Raw genomic sequence first — 17,380 nt, 5'->3', positions numbered from 1 at the left:
TATATTAATGATCTGGATGAGGGAACTAGCTGTAATATTTCCAAGTTTGCAGATGACACAAAGCTGGGTGGGCGTGTGTGCTGTGAGGAGGATACCGAGAAACTCCAGTATGATTTGAACAGGTTGGGTGATTGGGCAGAAGCATGGCAGATGCAATATAACGTGGATAAATGCGAGGTTATCCACTTTGGTGGCAAAAACAGGAAGGCAGATTATTATCTGAATGGTAATAGATTGGGAGAAGGGGAAGTGCAACGAGACCTGGGTGTCCTCTGTGCACCAGTCGCTGAAAGTAAGCATGCAGGTGCAGCAGGCGGTAAAGAAGGCAAATGGTATGTTGGCCTTCGTAGCGAGAGGGTTTGAGTACAGGAACAAGGATGTCTTGCTGCAGTTGTACAGGGCCTTGGTGAGACCACATCTGGAGTATTGTGTGCAGTTTTGGTTGCCATATCTGAGGAACGATGTTCTTGGCATGGAGGGAGTGCAGCGAAGATTCACCAGGCTGATACCTGGGATGGCAGGAATGATGTATGAGGAAAGATTGGGTCAATTGGGCTTGTACTCGCTGGAGTTTAGAAGAATGAGAGGGGATCTCATCGAAACTTATAAAATTCTAACAGGACTGGACAGATTAGATGCTGGAAGGATGTTCCCGATGGTCGGGGAGTCCAGAACCAGGGGTCACAGTCTAAGGATAAGGGGTAAGCCATTTAGGACGGAGATGAGGAGGAATTTCTTTACCCAGAGAGTGGTGAACCTGTGGAATTCTCTACCACAGAAGGCAGTAGAGGCCAATTCATTAAATATATTCAAGAAGGAGTTGAATATATTTCTTAAGGCTAAAGGGATCAAGGGATATGGAGAGAAGGCAGGAACAGGGTACTGAATTTGGACGATCAGCCATGATCTCATTGAATGGCGGAGCAGGCTCGAGGGGCCGAATGGCCTACTCCTGCTCCTATCTTCTATGTTTCTATGTTTCTATGTTTCTATTAACAAAATATGCCGATTTGTCTTTCTTGGATCTAAAGTGGATGACTTCCCACTTCCCCGCTTTGAACACAAGTTGCCACAGTTTTTCCCACTCACTTAGTCTGTCTATATCACTTTGTAATTTCCTGCTACCATCTATGCAACTTACCGTTCCTCCTAACTTAACGTCATCTGCAAAATACAACTCTCTATTCCTTTATCCAAGTCATTAATATATATGGTGAAAAACTGAAGCCCCAGTACAGATCCCTGGGGAACACAACTTGTCATATATCTCCTGCCAATCAGAGTGCATTCCCTTTATCCCTACTCTCTGTCTCCTACCTCCCAATGAATTTCCAACCCATATCATATGGTTGCCTCTAATTCCATTCCTTTTTATTTTTGCTAATAATTTCTTGTGTGGAACCTTATCACATTCTTCTGGAAGTCCATATAGACAACAATCCCTTATCCACCATGTTAATGAATTCAAAAAATTCAACTAACTATGTTAGATGTGACATACCCTGTGTAAATATATGCTGGCTCTGATCAGCTCATACTTCTGCAAGTGCTCAATAACTTCCCTACAGCTGACATTAGAGTGACAGGTCTGTAGTTACCTAGTTATTCTTTACCTCCCTTTTTAAATAATGGTGAACGTTGCAGTTTTCCAATGCAATGGCACAATTCCTGAATAAAGGGAGCTTTCAAAAACTATGACTAATGCATCTGCAATTTCCTCACCTATTTCTTTTAATACCCTGGAGTGGAAACCATCAGGTCCTGGACATTTGTCTGTCTTAAGTCCCATTACTTTCTCCATTAATATATATATATATATATTTTACTTACATTAAATCCACAAAGTTCCTTCCCTTGATTTGTTTTTAATTTCCCTTGTACTGTTGGTATTGTATCCTCTTCCTCCACAGTGAAGACATACAAAGTACTCATTTAGCAAGTCTGACTACAGTATTACCTTTCAAATATTTTCCACTTTAAATTCTTCATCATGAGAAAGCCAATTTGTGAATGGTGTCAGGGCTGAAAGTGATAGTGCAACAAGAATGGACAACTGGCTGACTTCAAAGTGAAAGTAATTTATCTGTTTAACTGAGATTAAGTGATAATATTGGCAATCAAGATAAATGTGGTCAGTTTCTTGAAGCACAAGGTGATGGAACCATAAGATCATTGTCTTTTTAAGTGGCTTATTAAAAGGTACACTGGACCTTACAAAGAAGCAATCCCATGCAATGGGGCCTAATTTTATAACTATCTAAGCCAACCTAAATATTTGTAATAATGTTTAAGAGCTTTTGAGAACAATTCTACAGTGAATCTACATCCAGGCTTTCCTCTGCAGTTATGGTGGCTCATTGATGCCACTTCCATGATATTCAACAACAGCAACAACAATTTTCATTTATATAACTCCTTATGGGATGAATGGTGAGCAGGATGGTGCAGAATAGGATACAGGTGTGGTAAACCACTTTTATCGTTCACTATCGTTACAATATAGTTATCACTGTTGTATTGTTATCACTGTTCTCACTGTTGTATCACTATACGAGGTCGCCTCTTGTCGCGCTGTTATACCTGGGCTGACCACCTCCGACTCCGCCCATGGCTCCACCTACCTGCCCAGGTATAAAGGTAGTCGACTGGCTGGTATTCCTCCTTGTTGGACCCGATCACCCACGAGGGTGGGCTCTGTTATTTAGTCAATAAAAACCTTTAGTTACGTTCCTAACTCGTCGCTTTTTATTGGACGAATTGATAGGTATATCAATTTTATTGACTAAATTTTAAAGATGTCTACTACTGGCCAGCCAGAAGCCCTCCCAGAAGCACAGCCACAGCAGCTTTCAGACACCGGGCTACACCAGCCGGCTTGGCTGCAAGCCCTCAAACCACCGTACCTGGATCTAAACCCACAGGCAGCAAACTCAGCCCTCAACTTCAAACACTGGCTGGACTGCTTCGAATCCTACCTGGAAGAATCCGGCGTCCCTCAGAGATCCAAACTAAGAGTTCTGAACGCCCAAGCGAGCCCGAGAGTATACGCACTCATCCAGGACACGACTACATACGAGGCCGCTATCAACCTACTGAAACAGCAGTACCGGAGCCCGGTAAATTACATGTACACCAGGCACCTCCTGAGATCCCGCCCGCAACAGCCAGGAGAGTCTGTAGCTGAATTTTTACGGGCGCTAAGAGCACTCGGCAGGAACTGTGACTTTAAAGTGGTGACGGATGTTGAAAATACGGAAGATAATATCCGCGATGCCTTTGTGAAAGGCCTACGGTCCGACTACTCACGGCAAAGACTGCTTGAAGCTAAAGACCTCGACCTGGACAAAGCTGAAGCCCTCGCTCTCTCCCTAGAGGTGGCCCATCAGGACCAGGAGGCGTTTTCCAGGTACTGCTCGCGACCCTGGGACTCGGGCCCGACCCCTACCGCAATACCCTTCGCAGCGCCGCCCCCGGGACCTACCTCAGCGTCGGCGTCCCGGACCCGACCGGGACCGCCACCCCCGGTACCGGCTCCGACATCGGGCACCCGCGATCGGGCCGCCGGCTGCTTCTTTTGCGGCCAGGAGAAGCACCCGAGGTCGCGCTGCCCAGCCAGGAACTCTACCTGCTCAACCTGCAGGAAGAAAGGCCACTTCTCTAAGGCCTGCAGGAGCGGATCTTCAGAGGCCAGCAGTGCCTCATGCGAACTGTGGGGGCGGCCATCTTCTTTCAAGGCAACTGAGGCCAGCATCCCCACACGTGAGACATGGGGGTGGCCATCTTTGATCAAGGCAACCGACCCCAATAGTGCCTCATGTGAGTTATGGGGGCAGCCATCTTCTCCGCCATTTTGTCCTACCTCGTGGGAGACGCCATTTTACCCACCACGCCCGACTGCCACCGGGCCCCCGGACCCGACGACCGCCTCGCCCGCAGACGACAACGACTCGCTTACCTACACACTAGCCTCCGTCACCCTGGATCAAGCCCGCCCACACCACCTGTCCAAGTCGATGATGGACATCAAAGTAAACGGCCACGCCACGACCTGCCTGTTCGACAGCGGAAGCACGGAGAGCTTCATCCACCCAGACACGGTGAGCCACTACTCCCTCCCTGTCCTGCCAACGCGCAACCGAATCTCGATGGCATCGAGGTCCCACGCCACGGACATTAGCGGCTACTGTGTTGTGACCTTGTCGGTTAAGGGTACGGAGTATAAAAATTTTAAACTCCTCGTCCTCCCCCAGCTCTGCGCTGCCGTCCTACTAGGGCTGGACTTCCAATCCCACCTCCAAAGTGTAACCCTAGCATACGGTGGACCCCTCCCCCCACTCACAGTCGACAACCAGCGAATGTTAAACCGCCCACCGCGTAACACCTGCAGCCTATCCACCCTCAAGGTGCCGCCACCTTCCCTGTTCGCTAACCTCACCCCCGACTGCAAACCCGTCGCTACCAGGAGCAGGCGGTACAGCGCTGGGGACAGAGCCTTCATTAGCTCTGAGGTGCGGCGCCTCCTGAAAGAGGGCATTATCGAGGGGAGCAACAGCCCCTGGCGTGCCCAGGTCGTGGTCGTTAAGACCGGCGATAAAAATCGCCTGGTCATCGACTACAGCCAGACCATAAACAGATACACCCAGCTGGACGCATACCCCCTTCCCCGCATATCTGACATGGTCAATCAGATTGCACAATACCGCGTATTCTCGACCATCGACCTTAAGTCGGCCTACCACCAACTCCCTATCCACACCGAGGACCGCCAGTACACCGCCTTCGAGGCGAATGGGCGCCTATACCACTTCCTTAGGGTCCCCTTCGGTGTCACCAACGGGGTCTCGGTCTTCCAAAGGGAGATGGACCGGATGGTTGACCAGAACGGACTGCAGGCCACATTCCCCTATCTAGATAACGTCACCATCTGCGGCCGCGACCGGCAGGACCATGACGTGAATCTGGAGAAATTCCTCCGTACGGCCCAACGGCTGAACCTCACCTACAATAAGGAGAAATGTGTGTTTAACACCTCGCGCCTTGCCATCCTTGGCTGTGTAGTAGAGAACGGACTCATCGGCCCCGACCCCGAAAGAATGCGCCCCCTCATGGAGCTACCCCTCCCCCACTGCCCTAAGGCACTTAAGAGAACCCTGGGGCTCTTCGCCTACTATGCCCAATGGGTGCCCAATTATGCGGACAAAGCCAGACCCCTCATGAAGTCCACATCCTTCCCCCTCACGGAGGAAGCGTGCGCGGCCTCCTCCCTCATCAAGGGAGACATAGCCAAGGCCACAATGCACGCAGTGGATGAGTCCATCCCCTTCCAAGTGGAGAGCGATGCATCCGACTTCGCCCTAGCCGCTACCCTTAACCAGGAGGAGGAAGCCCAGGCAATTGTGGAGGCGGTACGGCGCTGGAGGCATTACCTGGCAGGCAAACGATTTACCCTCCTCACCGACCAACGTTCGGTTGCTTTCATGTTTAATAACAAGCTGAGGGGCAAAATCAAGAATGACAAGATCTTGAGGTGGAGAATCGAGCTATCCACCTACGATTATGATATCTTGTACCGGCCAGGTAAGCTGAACGAACCCCCTGATGCTCTTTCACGAATTACATGCGCCAGCGCGCATATTGATAGACTTCAGACCCTCCACAACGACCTCTGCCACCCCGGGGTCACCAGACTTTACCATTTCATTAAGGCCCGCAACCTGACCTACTCCATCGAGGAGGTCAGGACCGTGACCAGGAACTGCCAGACCTGCGCCGAGTGCAAACCGCACTTCTATAGGCCGGACAGAGCAAGCCTGATCAAGGCCACCCGTCCCTTCGAGCGCCTGAGCATCGACTTTAAGGGGCCTCTACCGTCATCTGACCGCAATGTGTACTTCCTCAACATCGTTGATGAGTACTCCCGTTTCCCTTTTGCCTTCCCCTGCCCAGACATGACCAGTACCACGGTCATCAAGTGCCTGAACGACCTCTTCGCCTTGTTCGGGTTCCCGAACTATATACATAGTGACCGGGGCTCCTCCTTCATGAGCGAGGAACTCCGTCAGTTCCTACTAGCGAGAGGTATTGCAGCAAGTAGGACCACCAGCTACAACCCCCGAGGGAACGGCCAGGTGGAAAGAGAGAACGCGACGGTATGGAAGGCCGTCCTCTTAGCCTTAAAGTCTAAGGGCCTCCCAACCTCCCGCTGGCAGGAAGTCCTCCCGACAGCGCTGCACTCCATCCGGTCACTACTTTGCACTGCCGTTAACGCCACCCCCCATGAACGAATGTTTGTTTTCCCCAGGAAGTCGACTACGGGAACCACTCTACCAACCTGGCTGACCTCTCCGGGGCCCGTCTTGCTGCGAAAGCACGTGAGGGCCCATAAAACGGACCCCCTGGTCGAGAGGGTGAACCTCCTGCACGCCAACCCCCAGTACGCCTACGTGGCTTACCCAGACGGGCGGGAGGACACTGTCTCCTTACGAGACCTCGCACCCTTGGGCACTCCGGAGACACCACCTTTACCCCCCCCCACCACCCCCCCAATTCCAGCCCAGGTAGACGGCATGCCGGAACCCCACGAGCCTTCGCCGACCACGCAGACACCAGCATTAACACCGGATAATGCAGCACCGCCGCTGCGACGATCGGAGAGGCTTACGAGGCCTCCGGACAGACTGACATACCAGAACTGGTAGTACACTTCACCCCGCCGGACTCAAATCTAAACAAGGGGTGAATGTGGTAAACCACTTTTATCGTTCACTATCGTTACACTATAGTTATCACTGTTGTATTGTTCTCACTGTTCTCACTGTTGTATCACTATACGAGGTCGCCTCTTGTCGCGCTGTTATACCTGGGCTGACCACCTCCGACTCCGCCCATGGCTCCACCTACCTGCCCAGGTATAAAGGTAGTCGACTGGCTGGTATTCCTCCTTGTTGGACCCGATCACCCACGAGGGTGGGCTCTGTTATTTAGTCAATAAAAACCTTTAGTTACGTTCCTAACTCGTCGCTTTTTATTGGACAGGAGCCGTGTAGCCTGATCCTGCTCCTATTTTGTGTGTCTAATTCTGTTAGATTCAGGAGATGGTTCTGTGATAGTAGATTGGCGGTTAGGATCAGATCAGCCATGATCTTATTGAATGGCGGAGCAGGCTCGAGGGGCCGATTGGCCTACTCCTGCTCCTATTTCTTATGTTCTTATGTTCTTATATAATACCCAGTCTAAGATGGCCTGATCTCGAGTTGGTTCCTCGACATATTGGTCCAGGAAACCATCCCGTATACACTCCAGGAATTCATCCTCCACAGTATTGTTACTAATTTGGTTAGCCCAATCTATATGTAGATTAAAGTCACCCATGTGAACTGCTGTGCCCTTATTGCACGCTTCTCTAATTTCCCATTTGATGCCATCCCCGACCTCCGCATTACTGTTTGGAGGTTTATATACCACTCCCACTAACGTTTTCTGCCCCTTGGTAATATTCAGTCCTACCCATACAGATTCCATATCATCAGAGCTAATATCCTTTCTTTCAATTGTATTAATCCCCTCTTTAACCAGCAATGCTACCCCACCTCCTTTTCCTTTTTGCCTATCTTTCCTGAATATTGAATATCCTGGGATATTGAGTTCCCAGCCTTGGCCTCACTGGAGCCATGTTTCTGTAATCCCAATCATATCATATTCGTTTACCTCTATTTGCGCAACTAATTCATCCACCTTATTACGAATGCTCCTTGCATTAAGACACAAAGCCTTCAGGCTTGTTTTTTTAACACTCTTAGATCTTTTAGAATTATTATTTACTGTGGCCATGTCTGATTTAAACCCTTGATTTCTCTGCCTGCCACTTTTGTTTTTCTCCTTCCTGTCTTTTGCTTTTATCCTTGTTACCCTTTCCTCTGTCTCTCCGCTCAGGTTCCCAACCCCCTGCCATTTTAGTTTAAACCCTCCTCCAGAGCATTAGCAAACACTCCCCCCTAGGACATCGGTCCCAGCTCTGCCCAGGTGCAAACCGTCCGTTTTGTACTGGTCCCACCTCCCCCAGAACCGGTTCCAATGTCCCAGAAATTTGAATCCCTCCCCCTTGCACCATTCCTCTAGCCACGTATTTATCTGAAATATCTTTCTATTTCTACTCTGACTAGCACCTGGCACTGGTAGCAATCCTGAGATTACTACCTTTGTGGTCCTATTTTTTAATTTACCTCCTAACTCCCTATATTCAGCTTTTAGGACCTCATCCTGGTTTTTACCTATATCGTTGGTACCTATATGCACCCTGACGACTAATGTTTAGAAACTAGGAATTGAGGCGGCACAAAAAGATTTGGTTGTCCATGTACATTAATCACTAAAAGCCAGTGGGCAGGACCTGCGAGAGGAGAGGCAGGAGAGGCTGATTTAAACCAAGCTCCAAGAGCGGGAGAGGCGGACCTGCGAGAGGAGAGGCGGGAGAGGCTGATTTAAACCGAGCTCCAAGATGAGAGAGGCGGACCTGCGAGAGGAGAGGCGGGAGAGGCTGATTAAACCGAGCTCCGAGAGCGGGAGAGGCGGACTTGCGAGAGGCGAAGCGGGAGAGGCTGATTTAAACCGAGCTCCGAGAGCGGGAGAGGCGGACCTGCAAGAGGAGAGGCGGGAGAGGTTGATTTAAACCGAGCTCCGAGAGCGGCAGAGGCAGACCTGTGTGCTGTGAGGAGGATGCCGAGAAACTCCAATATGTTTCTATGTTTCTATGTAAGAAGTAATAAGAACATAAGAAATAGGAGCAGGAGTAGGCCATTTGTCTCCTCGAGCCTGCTCTGCCATTCAATCAGTTCATGGCTGATCTTCTACCTCAACTCCACTTTCCTGCTCTATCCCCATATCCCTTGATTCCCTTAATATCCAAAAGTCTATTGATCTCATTCTTGAATATATTCAATGACTGAGCCTCCACTGCCCTCTGGGTAGAGAATTCCAAAGATTCACCACCCTCTGAGTGAAGAAATTTCTCCTCATCTCAGTCCTAAATGGTCGACCCCTTATTCTGAGACTGTGACCCCTGGTTCGAGACTCCCCAGCCAGGGGAAACATCCTCCCTGCATCTACCCTGTCAAGCCCTGTAAGAATTTTGTATGTTTCAATGAGATCACCTCTCATTCTTCTAATCTCGAGAGAATGTCGGCCTAGTCTACTCAATCTCTCCTCATAGGACAATCCCCCCATCCCAGGAATCAGTCTGGTGAGCCTTCGTTGCACTCCCTCTATGGCATGTGTATCCTTCCTTAGGTAAGGAGACCAAAACTATACACAATACTCCAGGTGTGGTCTCACCAGTGCCCTATATAATTGCAGTAAGATGCCTTTACTCTTATACTCAAATCCTCTTGTAATAAAGGCCAACATACCATTTGCTTTCTTAATTGCTTGCTGTACCTGCTTGTTAACATTCAGTGATTCGTGTACAAAGACACCCAGGTCCCTCAGAACACCAACATTTCCCAATCTCTTACCATTTAAAAAATATTCTGCTTTTCTATTTTTCCTACCAAAGTATATAACTTCACATTTCTCCATATTATATTCCATTTGCCATGTTCTTGCCCACTCACTTAGCCTGTCTATATCCCCTTGAAGCCTCCTTGCATCCTCCTCACAACTTACATTCCCACCCAGCTTTGTATCATCAGCAAACTTGGATATATTACATTTGGTCCCCTCACCCAAATCATTGATGTAGATTGTGAATAGCTGAGGCCAAAGCACTGATCCTTGTGGTACCCCACTAGTTATAGCCTGCCGACCCGTTTATTACCACTCTCTGTTTTTTGTCCTTTAACCAATCCTCAATGCATTATATTGGCCTTGGAGGAGGTACAGCGCAGATTCACCAGAATAATACCAAGGCTTAAAATGTTACATTATGGGGACACATTGCATAAACTTGGCTTGTAGTCCCTTGAGTTTGGAAGGTTGAGAGGTGATCTAATCGAGGTGTTTAAAATGATAAAGGGATATGATAGGGTAGATACATAGAAACAATTTCCTCTAATGGGAGAATCCAGAACAAGGGGGCTCAATCTTAAAATTCGAGCTAGGCCATTCAGTAGTGAAATCAGGAAGCACTTTTTGACACAAAGGGTAGTGGAAATCTGGAACTATCTCTCACAAAATCTACTCTCAGAGGGTCGTAAATCTGTGGAATTCTCTGCCCCAGAGAGCTGTGGAGGCTGGGTCATTGAATATATTTAAGGTGGAGATAGACAGATTTTTGAACAATAAGGGAGTGATGGGTTATGGGGAGCGGGCAGGGAAATAGAGCTGAGCCCAAGATCAGATCAGCCATGATCTCATTAAATGGCGGAGCGGGCTCGAGGGGCCAAATGGCCGACTCCTGCTCCTATTTCTTATGTTCTTATGTTCTAAAATGGGGATAAATGGAGTTGAGGTGCAAATCAGCTATGAGTTGATTGAATGGTGAAACAGGCTTGAGGGGCGGAATGGCCTACTCTTGTTCCTATAAAAGAAGTTGGGGGAGAAATTCAGGAGCGCCCCGTTTGGGCGCTAACTTGTAAAAGTTGAAAAAATTAGCGGCAGGCGCTAATGCTTTCCAACTTTTAAAAAATTCGAGGTTTGCGCTCCAAGAAGGAAGTGGAGCATTAAATCAAGCAATCCACTTCCTTCCTGGAGTGCAATAGGCGGCAGGCAGGCGGTATTGCACAATGGGCCGTGCAGCGCTGCCGCGTTGGAAAACTCCTTCCTTCCTTTAAAGGGAAAGGCCGTCGCTGCAAGCTCTGCAAGGGGAAAACTTACCTGGTCCCCGACGGCAGCCGCGATCCGGCCCGATCAGCCCAATGCACTGCAGCAGAGTGCCGGGCTGATCGAGCACTGGGGTAAAAATAAAAAAACACAGAGAATGAGCATTTGAGTATTTTTTTTCCTACCTCGGCCACCTCGCCTTTAAGTATCGCCACTGAAGCGCTCGAACTCCCGATGAACGTCTCCTACAGCTGCCGGTGTTTTTGCCTGGCGATGCTGCAGGGGGCAAAACCGAAGTTCGGGTCCGAGGCGCTACCGGGGCGATGCGCACAGCAATGACGTCACAATCTCTGGGTGAAGGAGATCGGGGCGCAACGCCATACTGTCACCGCAAACCTCCTGCTGAATTTAGCGGGAGGCGATATTCTCGCCGTGCCCGGGCGGTAAGCGGTTAGCGCCCCATTATCGCCCCTCCGGAACGCTAATGGGAGGTGCAAACCAGCTGAATTTCTAGCCCGTTATGTTTGTATTTGGCACTACTCGATATTCTCTAATTTCAGTCATAATTGTAATAGTGCCATGGACAAGAAAGGCATTTCAGGTTACACTATCCTTGTTGTGTATTTTAGATTGAACTTACAAAATATTTTTTACTCACAAATGGTTAATGCAGAACTGCTTGCAGCCCATTAAATGCAATAGTTTGATATGCACATGTAGCCATATAACTACATAGAGATTACTGGTCAACAATTGTAGGTGAGCTACATTGTTAAATGGTAGTCCTGGATTTGAATGTTTTATCAACTATCAAGATTATTGTGAGATAATGAAACAATCAGAGGTAGGAAGAAATTGCAATTCTTTTAAAGGAATCAATATCACGTTGAAAAGAATCTACATGCTAAAATGTACTCATACTTGTTAAGGTGGCATTTTCTCCAATTTTCTCCTCTCCCCTCCCATCCTAAAGACATTCGCCATTCGCGGAAGTTCTCCCGATTGTCAGATGTAACTTTGGCAGAAGCTCCAGGGAAACCCCAGAGGAAGACCATAAATGCTTTGTATACCATTTTTACTTCTAATTGAATGGCGAACCAAGTTCGAGGGGCTGAATAGCCTACTCCTGTTCCTATGCCCTACAGGGTTTCCGTGGATCTTCCACCAAATTTGCTGAAGACAATCGAGAGAATGCCTGCAAAAATGATACCCCCAATTGACTTCCTTACTGTAGTACAGTTTCATGAGTGGCTTGCCCTCTGATGCTCTCACCAAGTGGCCAGTATCCATATGTAAGCTTTGATAGGTCAACCCTGTTCTCAATTGATGCCATGCTAACTTTCTAACAGGGATCACAGGACAGTGAGTCTTGGCTAGTTTAATCCCACTCTCCTTCTAACATTACTCTTTCTGTTCTGAGGTCATGGAAGGTGCTGTGTAAATGCAAGTTCTTAATTTAATTCAAAATATATTAGACAAGAAATTAGTGTTGGGTGATTTTAGTGGATGAATGTTTACTGCATGCAGATGACATTCCTTTGGCCACTATTTTAATTGAACCTTTTTATTTTAACTGTGTTACTGCCTCCATTAAAATAGCAGAGAGAGGAATTTCATATGAATGCATTAAACATTAGTCCACTAATAATTATGACTGTAACTTTTAGCCTATTACTTTACAAAGACCCATTCCTTTCTCACAGACAGTGAATAGTTTGTAGGTTTTTGTTACAAGATTAGTTTAACATCTGTACCTTGTGGACATCTACAGCAAGCCAAAATTAATAATAATGGAGGTAATTTTTTGTGTCCGGTTTGTGCCTTAAAATGGGACCATAGTGGGACCAAAGTCATGAGTGGAATAGACTTAACGCTTGTGGTCCACCTGTTCCAATTTTTGGATGGGCCTCAATTTAGGAGGCCAGAGCTCCCACCAGACAAAGCAGGAGCCTCATGAATAAATGCAAATTGGAGTCAAAAAACTTAGTTACGGCTCCTGATGGCACTTTTGTCTCTGCTACCACCAGTTCTTGATCCATCCCACCAAAGATGGATGGTATAAGTTGGGAGGCAGCCATTCTGAGCGTACATTAAAGGGATCCTTAGCTCCAGTCAGGGAAAGCTTGAAGCAGATATGGCACTCCTTTTTACTGCAATCGCTGTGGGTTATGAGCCTCAAAAGCTTCCATATTTAATGCATTTGCTGCTGTAAGTGCTGCAAAACAAGTTGCTTCCGCTATAAATTGCTGCTCCATTTCACTCCTGTTGCTTTCATCCCTCCCCATTAAGATGCAGCTACAGGTCCTTCATAATCAGCCACCCTGCCAGGCTTCCTGACTCCAACTTGGTGAGCTGCTTATAAGAAGTGCATCATCAGACTAATATAAATGAGGCCCAATCACGGAAATGGCTTGGACTCCAGTGGCCTATTTTGGGCAGGTGGAGCAAATAGCTGCCTCATTAACGTAGTATGCAAAAATACTCCCTCCACCCCCCCATTATATCATAAGAGGGAGAGTGCATAAAAAAAATGACTATTTCGACAATTTCACCTGTAGAAATTAGTGCCAGTTTGTGGAGATTCTCCCCCTTTTGGTGCATGTGCTGTCTCAATCTGTAGTATGTTTCTATGGTCGCCAGCTGGCCTCCAGTACTTCAAGTGGTCATTATTCACGTAAGCCTTAACAGCAGAAGTCACTGGTTAGTGATCTGAATTAGGACCCCTGACCCCTAAGCGAAGACCAGTTGTTGTGTCCAGATCCTGCACTGGCTGAGAACAACCAAATCAGTGCAGGCCAAGAGTTGAACCTGGGTTTCTTACTGTTTTGAATGGTTCAGTCCTACTCACTCAAAAACCGTACAGGGAGCATGTTTTAATATCTCCTCCGGTGGATCAGCCCATAGCTCATTGGTTTGAAATAAAATAACAATTTCTAATTACACAATTGATAAACAAGTGACTCCACGTAGGTCCAAAAAACTCGACTTTACTGTTCAAAAATGATACATGGAATACAATAGAAGCTAGATAATATTGACACTGGTAAGAAGTATTCTCACAGAAAAATGTTAAGCACAAATATTGTGTTTTGGATTGTTCATATAAGATGCAGTTACTCACAAAATAAAGAGGGAGAAAGTACACACAATAGAATCTCTGCTATAAGTTTGTTTTGAGAATTACACGTGATATGATAAGCATGTTATCTATGACTGAGGGAGCCATAAGCACTGTGTGCTGCATCAGAGGTGGTAATTTATCAGAGAATGTTACAAGAAGAGGCTACTGTAAATGGGACAATGTGGATATTGAGGTGAGTAACTTGAAAGGCAATCATCACTTAATGCTGTTCTTTTTAATACAATATTTGGAAGAGTCCATTTCATCAGTTCACAAGTGGGTAGCTTCCACCAGGAATATCTGCGATATATATGTAACCACATGCAACAGAGTACAACCATAACACAATTCATGGGAGATAAGAAGAGTAGGCTAAGCTTTAATAAATATAATGGCAATCATCTTTGATAAGAATAAATCCCTGTTAAGAGTGATTTTCCCTTTGGTATAATAGAATTAACCTTATCAGGGCTCCACAGAATATAGGAACTGTGAGAGATGGAGATGTATGATCCACCAAGTAATGCACCAGAAGGAGCATGCTACGATGGATTGGATGCAGAGGTAGCCAGGCAGAATTCTGACCCACAGCAACTTTGAAAAAGTCTTCAGGTAGGTAGTTGCGGTTTGCTTTTGAACACTTGTTACAACACAGACATGTGAAGAAATCTAATGGTTCTAATGTAGCCAGAGACTAACTTAAAAAATATTTCTAACCCAGTGCAAAAAGCAATGGGATCCTTTCAATGAACCTCCACTGGGGTTGACTGGAGCTGAAATTATCCATATTTGGATGACAAAGATATAGTTTAGCACTAACCACTGAATCTTAAAAGCAGGGAACCTACACCTGTCTCTACGTTCTTAAGCCTTTAGAAGAAAAGTTATAACAGATATTACAAAGTGTTTGCAGTTGCCCATATTTGATGGACACAGTCCCAGAAAATGCTGTGTACATTTTGGAAATAAAACACAGCTCAAAAATTACATTAATGATGTTATACAAAGTTAGATTTTATTCAACAGTAAAATTATAAAAAATTAAATAAAAATATGGTTCGTTGGGTAACTTGATTTTGACTAGACAGAAAATGGTACTTGGTAAGTGCATTATCATAGAATAATGCATAGGTTCAAATTGGTTTGGTGAATACGGTAAACGCTTCTATATACATAAAGAGCCTTGGAAATAAAACAAATTCCTATATATTCAATGAGACACCATTGTTAGATGATCAGTTTCTAATACGTGAGCTCTTATTTTTGTATTTTATTTAAAAAGATCAAGTTTCTAATTCTTACAATAGTCTAATTCTAACACTTAACCACTAATTGTTAAATAAGTCATTTTTGTGTGTTTAAGATAAACTGTTAAGTTCTTTACAGAAGAAATTTGTGGACTGAGCTACTGACTTCTGTAAAACGAATTCTATGGTGATTATTAATTGATAGACAGATACAGGACCCCTGACATTCTCCCTGCATAACTAAATTTAAGTTGGACCTGTGTACTGTCAAGTTTATGTAGATGGCGTTTTTGGAAAGTATGTGAAAAGTTAAAATGCTCCTTTTTATGTTTTTTAATTTTTTTTAAAGAAAGCTAACAAGCAATGACGATATGTGATTTTCCTTTTACAGAGCAGAATCTACGACTGTTATAACTGACTAGCATACAAATATGTTTTCCAGTAAAAAAAAATCAATGCAGTCCATCACAGGCGTATTAGGGCATAATGTTCATAGTGGAGCATTACAGCCCCATCATTTGATATCAGCCATAAGTACAAAACATTGTTTTAAAACAATTGTGATAAAATTACAGGCCACAATCCGCATGCTCAAAACTTTCACAGTACTGTCACCAACAGTATCCCGTCATCTATTAGCGTCCGCTCTCACTACTCAGATGCAGGTATTTCAGGAAGCAGAGCATTGTGGTTAAAAGTTCATGGAGATCACGGTGTCTTTGGCATGATGATTTAGCTGTATGTGGTTGGTTTCTTTCACATTAATTTTGAAAATATTTTCCTCACCAGATGCAAGATTAAATGGTATTCATTTGCCCTTCAAAAAAATATATCTGCAAGGTGATGTGTCCGGTAGAGATCCATGCTTTTGCTTTCCTTCAGTTTATGTGTCTGTGTCCGATGGACTTTCACAGGGATCTGAGCTTCACATTCCTAGGAGTTATTTTTTTAGGAATCATGTTGAAAGGGAGATGCATTGGATCCACATCCACATGTGCAAAATAAAAAGCATGGATTCTCATAATTGCCTTTGCTTTTTACTACAGGAAAGCAAAGTAATAATCTGTTGAAAGAAAGGGAAAGTGTTGTTAGAAATATTTTCTAAGCAAAAATAATTTTAACCTACATTTCAAAATATGTTTCTATTATACAGTGCAGCGAAAGGCCGCTACTGTGATCTCTTTCGCATAAGATATTCCTACTAGTCATGGCAAGTGTTATTCTTTAATAATAAGGACATGCAAACTGTGGATGATAAGACATCAATAATTCATTGACAGTAGCGAGGACACTCTATAGAAAGTTGCTGAATATGATGTTTATTTAATCCATAATTTAAAAGCAACGAAGCTGTGAGTTAATTATATAGGTTCTCCTTCATGAGTGGTCTGACACTATATTTAACAAACTTTCTATCCATTGATCTACTTATCAATAAATTTCCCTTTTATTGTACCTGGCTGAGTCTGAACAACTGTCTGACTTATTTTCCTATCTACCCCTTGACCATGAAACAAAAATCAAAAAGCCCAGTTTCAGCTGAACATCAATTTATTTTCTCTTTCATGTGCTGACTGACCTGTTGTGCATTTCTGTATTAAAAAAAAACCCTCTTATGTAAAGGTTTGGGCCTAGAAATTCGACGGGGCGCCAGTCTCGCCAGGGCGCCGGAAGTACCGCCCCGGAAGGAGTTGCGAGCGCCCGCCGGAAATTCAGTTTCAGCGCCCCAGACGGAAGCGCAGCGCTACTCGAGGCGCCCCACATCCGTCTTGGGGCGCTGCAACTGAAGTTTGCAGTGCAATGTGCCGCAGCGCCACACGCTGCGACACGGCACGCTGCGGTACTGCAGGCCTTCCTCCCCTTCTTAAAGGGGAGGGGCCTGCTGCAGCACGATCTGAGGTCGCGAGTGCCGGCTAAAGAGCCCGGCACCGAGGAGAAGTGCCGGACTCTTGGGAGACAGCCGGCACAACGTGGGGTGGGGGGGGCTCTGGAGGCTGGGGACGGCTGCGCGAAGAGATGCTGGCAGACGGCCAGCAAAAAAAAAAGGCCACGCTGCACCTCAGCGCCTCTACCACCGCAGGTAGGCCCCACTGAACCGGTCACAAGTTGCGACCGGCGTTACAGCGGGGGGCGCTACCAAATTTTGCGATCGGGGCGGTAGCGGGGCGCTGCACACACCGATGACGTCATCGGTGGTGGCGCAGCGCTACCGGCTAACACCGCCATTAGTGCCCAGCTAAATTTCGCGGGAGGCGTG

General features: G+C 46.1%; 1 protein-coding gene across 2 annotated transcripts in view; it reads right to left on the bottom strand.

The window, feature by feature from the left end:
- Positions 1–13,722: 13,722 nt before the first annotated feature.
- The window catches only part of cntfr (ciliary neurotrophic factor receptor), a 346,559-nt gene continuing 342,901 nt past the window's right edge, over positions 13,723–17,380 (bottom strand). For both annotated transcript variants that reach the window (XM_085974105.1, XM_085974111.1), the window contains one exon: positions 13,723–16,186. In XM_085974105.1, coding sequence (XP_085830231.1) covers position 16,186 — 1 coding nt within the window. In that variant the 3' untranslated portion in view covers positions 13,723–16,185. The remainder of the gene's footprint in view (positions 16,187–17,380) is intronic.

This window comes from Somniosus microcephalus, chromosome 2 (genome assembly GCF_052327205.1).
Source record: "Somniosus microcephalus isolate GS21.2 chromosome 2, FLI_Smic_1.0, whole genome shotgun sequence".
Lineage (NCBI taxonomy): Eukaryota > Metazoa > Chordata > Chondrichthyes > Squaliformes > Somniosidae > Somniosus > Somniosus microcephalus.
Note: the sequence above shows the minus strand (reverse complement) of the source record. Positions and strands in the feature narration are given on the sequence as shown.